Raw genomic sequence first — 11,215 nt, forward strand, 5'->3', positions numbered from 1 at the left:
GATGGAGAAAGGGCAGCTTCTGTGAGAGCTCTCTCAGCCCCACCTTCCTCACAGGCTGTTTGTTGTAGGGGAGGAAAAAGATTGTGAGCTTCTCTGAGACTCTGAAATTCAGAGTGAACAGTGGGATATAAATCCAATATCATCATTATAATCACCATCATCCTCTGTCTGGGGATTTGGTAATGATTATATGTTTTGATGATGGGATTTTTTTGAAAATGGCAATTCTGATATTGTTTGGTTTACATTTATGCCTGTTAGCTACTTGGTGCTATAAAGAAATTCAAACAAACAGCACATACTTTGTAACTTATTTCATAATGCATAGGATTTTTTTAAAACACACCAATTGACAGAGCAAATAATACCAGAAAGAAGCAATAAAGACAACAACCAACTGGCAACAATAAAAAAACAAAAACAAAATACCACTGCCCAAACCCATAACATTTTACTCAGTTCAAAAATTCCTTTGGAATAGATGGCTCTTAGAGCAATGCAAGAATCCAGAGCTAAAGAATTCCATAGCCTGGGAACGATAGTCAAAGCAGTCCTGTCCTACATGCCTGCTGACTTCTCTTGGACAGATTGGACTTGTGAAACACAGAGCCACTGGGTGATTTCAGGTACCAGGAAGGTTCCGCTGAGTCCGCTTGCGGAGAGGGCGGGATATAAATTGAATGTAATAAATAAATAAACAAACAAACATGGGTGGAAGCAGTTTTCAGCCTGAGCCATTTAGAATTGGGTCTGGAAGCAAATGGAGAAGTTGACACACCAGACTTAAAAGTCTCATCATGGCACGTTCCAGTAAAAACTGTTCCTACAGTGTAAACCAGATCCAGGCATTCTTCAAACACAGCCCTACATAAAGCATGTAGCCTTATATTTATGTCACAAAGCTGTATGCGGTTAAGAATAAAACGGCCACCACTGCCAAACCAACACAATCTGGTAAAAAGCATTCCATCCGGGCCACATCAACATTAGATGGCATTCAGTGGTAGCCTCTTCCCACTCTTTGGTAGACACTGTTCTAGCTCAATGGCTGCTGTGTGTTATCTAAAAACAAAAACAACCCCCCCCCCAATTATTTACTACATTTTTAAATTGCCCTTTTCCCAAGTGGTCCAGAGTGGCATGCATGGTGTTCCTGGGCTATCCATTGTAAGAGCCTTCTGAGATAGGCTGACAGCCAGCAAAGAAAACCCAGTGAGCTTTACTGCTGACCAAGAATGGGAACACAGCCGCTTCCCATCAGTGTAACACTCTATGAACTATACCATATTGACTCTCTGGAGTCATCAGACAGCAACAGCCATTGTTCATCATACGCTTAAAGGCACTCAGTTATTACTTCACACTTTCTAGAGATGAACGCTGCCCCAGAAAGCAGGTTCTATGCTAAAGCTATGGCTCAAATTAACCCTGTTCTCAAGGTCTCAACCTATGATAAGGGAGGGGAGTCTCTTTACCAGCCTCTCCCTCTCCCTCTGCCTCGGTTTTATAGCATCTTTGCTCACCTTTTCCCCAATGCAAAGGGATTCTGTCAAGGTTCCAAAACATTTACTTTGCACAAAGGAATGCAAACAATCCACATATATTCTTCTGGCTGCCTGAGAAAGAAACTCACATATAAGAACAAGAAAATTCTAACAGAGCCACAGCCAAATGGCTATAATACTAGGCAAAGGCTATTAAGCAACCGAAGTGGGATCCAATTTCACTCTGACTACTAACAGTGAAAGGTGAAAATATTCCTAGTACTTTGTTGCGTGGTAAGTGGACTTACAAACCACAATGGAGAGGAAGGGAAAGGAAAACACAGTGAGAGAAAAGTGCGATTAAGAAAGAATGCTGAAGAATTAAGAAAGAATGCCAGAGGAAGGAACCAGCTAGCAACACTATAAGCAGGGCTGGGTATGATGTGCACCCAACATAAAACCTAAATTCTGCCCTCAGAATAAACTGTGTATATTTGTGTAATGCAAAGGAGGTAGTGATGAAACAGGAGCTACATTTGGAGACTAAGTGCATGGATTAGAATGAGCTAGAAGAATGCAGAATGTAGGAATTTTGCCATGGAAGGTGCAGAGAACTATAATACAATCTGCAACTGAAGTCCATGGCCAGTCTGGGAAGAGGAAAGCCTCCATCAGATTTCTAGGAACTGAGTAACTAGTTTCCTCCTTTTCAAAGGGCAGGGAACAGGACGTATTTTCCAAGGGACAATTACATAGGCCTGTCATTCCCCACAAAGACCTTAATTTAAAATAATTCTGGTTAAGCTAAATTCATGGGACAAAATTTGAAGAATGTTATTCCTTCAACTTATTTTGCAATAAATTATAAAAGTTTTTTTTTTAAAAAACTATAACTAAAAACCCCCTCTCTTCCAGTTCCTAACAGATAGCATCTTATGCTTTCTAAATTTCACTTTCCATCTTTCTTTGGAAAGCTGTCAATCGAAGAGACAAAATATTGCCACCCCTCCCAAAAGACCTCCCAAGCTTGGGTGGATGAGGCTGGGGAAGAGGTGCATCTGTGACACTGTTTGATAATCTAGCTTGTGTCTAGATCAAAGTTTTTCAGTGTCCGATAGAGAGCCCACCTACATAAATAAATTGAAAACCCTACAACATGCCACTCAACTATGGCTTGGTTACTTCACAGCTCTTATTCCTGTTTGTGGTAAATAATGAACAGATGAAGAAAAAAAAAGGCATGGGTGGTCAGTAGGAAAGCACTGCTACCTGGGATCACTTGGGAGAGACACCAAGATACTGCATTTATGAACTTCCTCCTCATCACCCACAAAAAGTGTGAGGTACACAGCTATTCAGAATGCACTGAGGGAACCATTCTGCCACCCAACCCCGAGCAATGCAGAGTAGCAGGAGAGGGAGGTCAAGAGAATAGATTTGATTCAGCAATTTCTTGCACCAGTTTAGAAAGTGTACCATACTGTGAGAACCACAGGTGTCATTCTAGTTTGTTCTACATACCTTTGGCGTCACTGTGCCTGAACATTTATATATCACCCCCAATACACATTTAAACTGTTGCTTCAAAGGGCTAGATTTTTATAACTTTCCTTGACTACCTTATCAATGTCCCTTACTTTCATAAATCCATTGAAAAGATTTTGAATTAGGGTCATATTAATAAGTTTCATTGAAAAGGGGGGGGGGGAATCCTAGACTTTACTCGTTACAGGAAGTGGCTGGGTGGCTCAGACTGAGCGGTCTGAGGCTAAATCCAGCGAAGACAGAGGTCCTTTGCTTGGGTCGTCGGGGTCCGGGGAGGGAAATCCCCCTGCCAGCTTTTGACAGTGCGCCGCTGATAGCGGCGAACAGGGTCAAAAGCCTGGGGGTACTATTGGAGTCCTCCTTAACGATGGAGGCTCAGATAGCAGCCACTGCCAAGTCTGCATTTTTTCATCTTAGGCGGGCAAGGCAGTTGGCCCCCTTCCTGGAGCGCGACGATCTAGCAACAGTGATCCACGCCACGGTCACCTCGAGGTTGGACTACTGCAATGCTCTCTACATGGGGCTGCCTTTGTGCTGAACTCGAAAGCTGCAGCTAGTGCAGAATGCCGCGGCCCGGCTGCTGCTAGGGCTCCCAAGAGGGGAGCACATCTGGCCGGGGCTCCGGGATCTGCACTGGCTGCCAATAACTTATCGAGTCCGGTACAAGGTGCTGATTATTACCTTTAAAGCCCTATATGGCCTAGGACCTGCCTACCTGAAGGACCGTCTCTCCCCACATGTTCCCCAGAGAGTACTGAGATCAGGAACTCAAAACCTCCTTGTTATCCCCGGGCCAAAAGAAGCCCGCTTAAAATCTACCAGGGACCGGGCCTTTTCTGTTATGGCCCCTTCCTGGTGGAACCAGCTGCCGGAAGAGGTGAGGGCCCTGCGGGACCTTGTTCAGTTCCACAGGGCCTGTAAGACAACCCTCTTCCGGCTGGCCTATAACTAGCTGGCACAAGAAACTAAGTGTGGTTTTATTAGATTTCTGCTGTCCTTAATGTTTTAAATGTTTTAATTATTTTAACTGTTCATATGCTTAAACCTTATTTATGTGAGATTCTATGTTGTGAGCCGCCCTGAGCCACTTGTTGGGAAGGACGGGATATAAATCATAAAATAAATAAATAAATAAAATACTCCTTTAATTCAGCTTTTCAAAAACACAAAGGCTATTCACTGATCACATGAAAGATCTAGTTGCTGAACTCAACTACGGAAGCTGTAATTAGAACCATCCACACCTCCTGAAATCTAACCCAGGTCCACATGACATCTGCACAGAGTCTGGCTTAATCAGACCAATATTCCATCTAGTGCAGCATCCAGTCTCACACAGTAGCCAACCAGTTCCTCTGGATGGCCAACAACCAGGCATAGGAGCTGAGGCCTTCCCCTGATGTTGCCTCCTGGCACGGGGATTCAAAGAATGAGTGCCTCTGAATGTGGAGGTTTCTGTCAGTCACCATGGCTAATAGCCATTGATTGACCTATCTTCCATGAATCTATCTAATCCCCCTTTAAAGCTGTTTATTTCTGTGGCCATCACCACATCCTCTGGCAGCAAATCCCACATTTAAATCACTCTCTGTGTACAGTAAAATTTCCTTTTCTCCATCCTGAACCTAGTGACCATCAGTTTCATTAGATGCTCTCAAGTATGAGCATTTTAGGGAGAAAAAAATTCTCTTTATCAACTCTCTCCACCCCATGCATAATTATACAAACCTTTATCATGTCCTCCCTTAGTCAACTCTTCTCTAAACTGAAAAGTCCCACACTCTTCAGCCTTTCCTCACAGGGAAGGTGCTCCACCCACTTATCATCTTGGCTGTCCTCCTCTACTTTTTCCAGCTCTGCAATGTCCTTTTTGAGATACTATGACCAGAACTGTATACAAATGAAGCCACATCATCAGTCTATACAAGGGCATTACAATATTAGCCACTTTATTCTTAATCCCTTTCCTAATAATTCCTTTTTTTCACTGCTGCAGCACAGTGGGTTGACACTTTCATTACGCAATCCACTATGACCCCAAGATCTTTTCCCCTCTCAGGCTCAGCCAGTTCAGATCCCATTACTCTATACTTGAAGCTGGGATCTTGCGTCCCAATTTGTATCACCTTATACTTACCAACACTGAACTTCATTTGTCACATTGTCATCCGCTTACTCAGTCTGTGGAGGTCCTTTTGGAGTTCTTCACAGTTAGCCTGGGTTTTCATGATCCTCAATACTTTTGTGTCATCTGCAAACTTGGCTACTACACTACTCACCCCTAGTTCCAGATCTTTTATGAATAAATGAAATAGTACCAGCCTCAATACCAATACATGTAGGAGCCCACTGCTTACTTCTCTCCATTGTGAGAACTGTCCACTGATTCCTACTCTTTGCTTCCTGTCATTTAACCAGTTTTTAATCCATAAGAGACCCTCTCTTCTTACCCCATGACTGTTAAGTTTACCCAGGAGTCTTTGGTGAGGTAGCTTGTCAAACGTTCAGGTATATAATGTCCATTGGGTCACCACTGTCTCCACAAGCACTACTGTCACCACAAGCACCACATGTTCTCAAAGAACTCCAAAAGGTTGGTGAGGCAGGACTTCTCTTTGCAGAAGTCATGCGGATTTTCCCTTTGCAGGCTTTGTCCCTCTATGTGCCTAACAACTCAGTTTAGAAGGGTGTTAGACTGGCTCCAGGGTGTGGTGACAACATCAGCAATCTATAGCATAACATTAAAGCATTAGATTTTACAGGCTGGTCAGGTTATTTCACATTTCAAAGGGTTCCAGAATGGCCTGAAATGGAAGTATTTACACTAGGCTTTCAAAAGGAAAGTGACGTGGAAGATGTCAGTGCAGATTTTCAGTGCCACTAATAACTTTTAGAGATTAGGTACTAAACCTAATGATATAGCTATAAGCAATTTATATGCCTCCCCAGAATTACGCAATGCTTTTATATTGGCTTAGCAAACCACAGCATCTAGTTTATTTACAGACAAGTTTGTCTCACAACTCTTACTTACAGAGAAACACAATGATGTTTCATTCAGCTGATTAACTGATTAATCATCAAAAACAACTGGGGGATGGCTTCAACAAAGCTAAGCTGCTTTGAAAAGGAACAAAGGCTCTTGCTCATCTCTTGCCATTTTTGCAGTAGGGGGGTAGAGATCTTTTCAGACTGCAATCCTATGAACAGGTGTTTAGAAGTAAACCCTGATAACCAAAGTGGGACACCTCTGAGTGAACATGTAGAGGGCTGGACTTCTTGCAGAGGACTGAATGTGAGCCAGGCAAGTGAAATCATAAGGTTCACTACAGGCAGAAGCAAATTGTCACGACACATGCCGTCCCTTGCTCCAGCTTCCAAGCTCGGAAATATCCTTCCTTGATTCATCAATATCCAAAGGCTCACCGTTTGAACAAAATATACTTTCAATGAATACAGAGTGCACTCCTTTAACCAATCAGCACCCATAGAATGCTCTCAACAATACATAATTATTAATCCAGTCCCTGACATTGATTCACTGGAGCATTACCAGATTCACGTGGGAATTAGTAGGCTGCCATTCTTGCATACAAAGGAACAAAGTACTGTATGTTGATCCCTTATTGCCAATGAAGAAAAATGAATGATAGTGACTGTGTTATTAACAGTGACTGCCCAGTTGTTAAACTAGCTAGCCTTGGATTGCCAAGAATTTCCAGTGACTCTACACAATGTATGTGGATTTTGCGTTATAATATCATATGGGAAGGTCTTATTTGAGCCAAGGCATGATGAAATGAGGAAGGAGTTGATCTACTGAAGCAACATGTGAGTCACCCAGAGTCTGCTTTTCTCTATTAAGCCACAAATACATGCACATTTATAAAGCACAAAACTCAGCATTCCCTTTGGAAGCTACAAGTGGTTCTCAAGTGAACATATGGCCTCCCCTCTTCCCATGTAATTCCTGAGATTAAAAAACCAAGATCAGAAACTACAACATTTCTTATGTCTTCATGTAGATAGATCCAACTGGGCAGCTGTGTTGGTTGGTCTTAAAGGTGACTTGACTCCTGCTTTGTTCTACTTATGTCTTCATGTTTAAAAAGCACCTGCCAGTGCAGGCTCCGGTTCAAAGAAACCCATGGACTGCGCCTGGAATCAACTACTCTTTCCCATTATATGTGCAAATTTGGTGGTCCACTAATTATTACTATAAATATATTTTTCTATATCAAATTTTTTTAGGATTAGCTTTGTTACCTTTATATAGTACTGATAATCAATTAATTTTCCTGGAGAACCACCCTGAGAAGGTAGTCAACGATGGTGACGCAACCACCTAAAATTGGCCTACGAACATATTCCATTGCAACACGTGTTTACTTCCTCACGCCAAACTGCCTGTAGGCCTGCAGGAAGCGACGGAACAGTGGTGTTCACAGATCCGATCTCCCGTGCACAGATTCTCTACTGAATCATGGCCACACTGAGTAGCACTTAATAACCCCATTCCTTTGGGGGGCGTGGCACTCGTTCAAGGGGGGAGCGGCCCCTTTAAATAAGCAAACTTTCTCCTCGCCTTAAGACCCTTTGCCACACTAGGATTGGCTTAGGAGGGCAGACCCCAAGAGCCCGCCTCTTTCCCCACTTCCCATTGGCTACCACGGCCAGTCAGTCACAACAGTCCCGCATCCGCGTTGGCTCCAGCTCTCCTTACATCCGCCCCGATGGACTAGAAGCACCGCCCAATCTAGTGCCCCCTTCGCCCGAGACAGACACGCAAGTTGCAAAAGCGCGTGAGAACGTGCGAGGAGAGTAAAAGCCGGAATCAGGGAGGACGGGCAAATCTGGCGGCCTTACCGATACGCTGGCCCACCGGAGAGCTGAAGGGGTTGCCCAAGAGAAACTCCATCGCCGCCACGGCCGCAGCTCAGCAGAGATCAGCTGACGCAGCCGCCAGAGTACGTCACGTGACCCCCTCGGGATCGAGTGGGGTGTGTCTCCGGTCTGCCCCTCCCGTCTGTGACGTCAGTGCCCGGCGCGTTGTGAACCGACTCCGAAGGGCAGTGCAGTGGGAAGAAAGGTCGCAAGAGCCCTTCTCCTCCCTCCACTCCCCCCAGCTGTGCTCAGTGAGACGCGGCTCGTCGTAAGCCTTTCTAGGGCCCTCCAGCGGAGAAGGGCCTGTTGACCGATGGCTGTGGGAGGCTGCTGTCACATCGGGACGTGGCCGCCCGGTTACAAAAGTCCTTCAGATGGTGCAAAAGCAGGCCTCAGATTCAGCAGGAGCTCACTGGAGCGCAGCTCCTGAACCTTTCTGAGGGTTCCCCTTCTTCCTCCCGACCTACCTTGTCCATTGAATAATAGACGCAGCTGCATAACAATTCCTGGATTAGGAGAGCGGGCAGCCACCCACCCACCAGGGGCCTTGCCATGCCCACAGCAGCCCTCATTAACCCCTGGAGAAGCCCACACCGTCCTTTATCCACTTTTTTTGTGATTTTGGGCACTGGGTGTCTTGCTGGCCTTTTGACCCACACATGGATCTCTAGCCAGGCCAAGCAGGCCTTGCTCGCCTGGGGCTCTCCTTTCTTGCATTGGGTTCCTTTTGGCTGGGGGATATGCTAATGAGCTATGCTAATGAGTTTCACCACTTATATTTCTACAAAATGACCCCTGTGCAAAAGTATGTGTGTGTTAAGCGTGGTCAAGTCGCTTCCGATCCATGGCGGCCCTATGCATTTATAACCTTTGAAATGTCCTGTTCTTAACAGCCTTGCTGAGATCTTGCAGTCAGAAGCTGTGGTAGTTTCCTTATTGGCATCAGTCTGTCTCATGTTGGATCTTCCTCTTTTCCAATGACTCTTGCCTTCTCATGGTGTGACCCAACTACAATAGCCTCACTTTATTCATTTTAGCTTTTATGAAGAATTCAGGATCAGGCTTGATTTGATCTAGAACTCTGATTTGGGTTTTTTGTCAGTCCACGGTATCATAAAACTCTTCTCTAAGGCCGCATTTCAAATGAATCAACTGTATTTTTGTCAGCTTTCTTCATTGTCCAACTTTCATACCCATGCAGGGGTGGCCAATGGTAGCTCTTCAGATGTTTTTTGCCTACAACTTCCATCAGCCCCAGCCATTGGCCGTGCTGGCTGGGGCTGATGGGAGTTGTAGACAAAAAACATCTGGAGAGCTACCGTTGGCCACCCCTTATGGCATGAAGTTGCTAGTGACACATCCTCACACTTCAGGATCTTTTCTAACTCCTTCATGGCTGCTCTTCCCAGTTTCAGTCTCCTGATTTCTTGGGTGCAGACTCAGCCTAGGGCCGGTGCTAGGGGTTCTGCCACCACAGTCAAGAACCCCTGCCCCACCCACACTGTCCATGTGGCGTGCCCTTCCTCCCCCCCCCCCCGGCCCTATCCATGCGAGGAGGAGGAGTGGGGGCTGAAGGCAGCCTGCACCACTTCTTATGCAGTGGGTCTTCTGTTGTATTTTGCAGATGGCAAAGTGGTGTTTCTTCTGCTCTTCCTAAAAAGGTAAAGGTAGTCCCCTGTGCAAGCACCAATCGTTTTCGACTCTGGGGTGATGTTGCTTTCATGTTTTCACAGCAGACTTTTTACGGGGTGGTTTGCCATTGCCTTCCCCAGTCATCTACTCTTTCCCCCCAGCAAGCTGGGTACTCATTTTACTGACCTCGGAAGGATGGAAGGCTGAGTCAACCTGGAGCTGGCTACTTGAACCAGCTTCCACTGAGATCAAACTCAGGTTGTGAGCAGAGGGCTCCGACTGCAGTACTGCAGCTTTACCACTCTGTGCCACGGGGCTCTTTTTTTCTCTGCTCTTCCTACTTGGAGCCAAAAGGAAAAACAGGGGAAGCTGTTTCTATGGCTTGGGGAGAAAATGAGACAAGTCTTATGATGGGCTGTTCCACTCTACATGACACAGTTTAACTTGAAGACAAGTGTTGACATTTTGCTGGAGCAAGGCTTGGCATTTCCTGTAGTTCCAACATAATGTGAACCATAATCTCTCATTCAAACTAATGGTGTACTAAAACAAATGACAAAAATGCCCACTGTGAACAATGGGAGTTGCTTGAAGGCCTATCGGAAATAGGGGGAGTGAGGAACGCCGCTTGACTTGCATGGGCTCCACTGAAATACATTACAGCGTACAAAAGTTACAGTGAAAATGTAGAAAGGATTAAGAGAAACCTGCCTTACTGCCAGAGTGGAACAACGGTCCTTCAGAGTAGCATAAGTGTTCTGAGACTGGAATGATAGCCCCTAAAATGGATTGATGGTCTCTGGATACAGATACACTATTCTGGAACTTAAATGACAACCCATGGAGTGGAATGACAGTCCATGAGGCCAGGTGTGCTTCTCTGGAATTGGAATTACAATCCCCCCCCCCAAAAAAAAGAAAAGAAAAAAAAGAATGGTTCATGGGAATAGTATAAGTGTTTTTGGAGTGGAATGACAGTCCCTGGGACTATATGAATTTGGGTTGAACAATCCTGACAAAATGGAGGTAATGCTGGTGTTAGGTAGGAGGAAAGTGTGATGAATGAAATGGGTTGTCTCCTGTTCTGGATGAGATTGCACTTCCCCAAAGGAACAGGTTTGCAGCTTGGGAGTGCTCCTGGGCTTTCTGTTGGATAAACAGGTAGCAGTGATGGCTTTTCATCAGCTTTGGGCAGAAGATTTTGCCACTGTGTTGTATGCCCTGGTAACATCTAGCTTAAGTTATTGCAGTGTGCTGTACATGAGGCTGCCCTTAAAAGCCTGGAAGCTTTAGTTGGTACAGAATGTTGTGCTAAGAGTATTGATTGGAGTGTATCCTAGGGACCATATCACTCTAGTTTTGTTCCATCTGCATTGGCTTCCAGTTTGTTCCTAGATTCAATTCAAGGTGCTTGTAGTGACCTTTAAAACCCTCCATGGCCTGAGATCAACCTACCTTAAGGACCGCCTACCCCATATGAACCTATCACCAGTTATCTTTGGAGGCCCTGCTTTGGTTGTCCCCACCATCTGAGGTTAGATGGTAATGATCCAAGAAAGGTTTTTTCAGTTGTGGCACCAAAACTTGGGAACTTCCTCCTAGGTAAATTCTATTGGTGTCTTCCCTCAGCAGGTGAAGTTTTATGTTTCATTTGGCATACCCCCGGGAAT

The 11,215-nt window shown here is 45.1% G+C and overlaps 1 protein-coding gene across 1 annotated transcript in view; it reads right to left on the minus strand.

Annotated features, from left to right (window-relative positions):
- Positions 1 to 8,053, minus strand: part of TOM1 (target of myb1 membrane trafficking protein) — a 39,205-nt gene extending 31,152 nt beyond the window's left edge. The window contains exon 1 of the mRNA XM_060245545.1: positions 7,896 to 8,053. Within this exon, the coding sequence (XP_060101528.1) occupies positions 7,896 to 7,947 (52 nt within the window). The 5' untranslated portion in view covers positions 7,948 to 8,053. The remainder of the gene's footprint in view (positions 1 to 7,895) is intronic.
- Between the last annotated feature and the right edge of the window lie 3,162 nt (positions 8,054 to 11,215).

The sequence above is a fragment of the Heteronotia binoei genome, chromosome 8, assembly GCF_032191835.1.
Source record: "Heteronotia binoei isolate CCM8104 ecotype False Entrance Well chromosome 8, APGP_CSIRO_Hbin_v1, whole genome shotgun sequence".
NCBI lineage: Eukaryota > Metazoa > Chordata > Lepidosauria > Squamata > Gekkonidae > Heteronotia > Heteronotia binoei.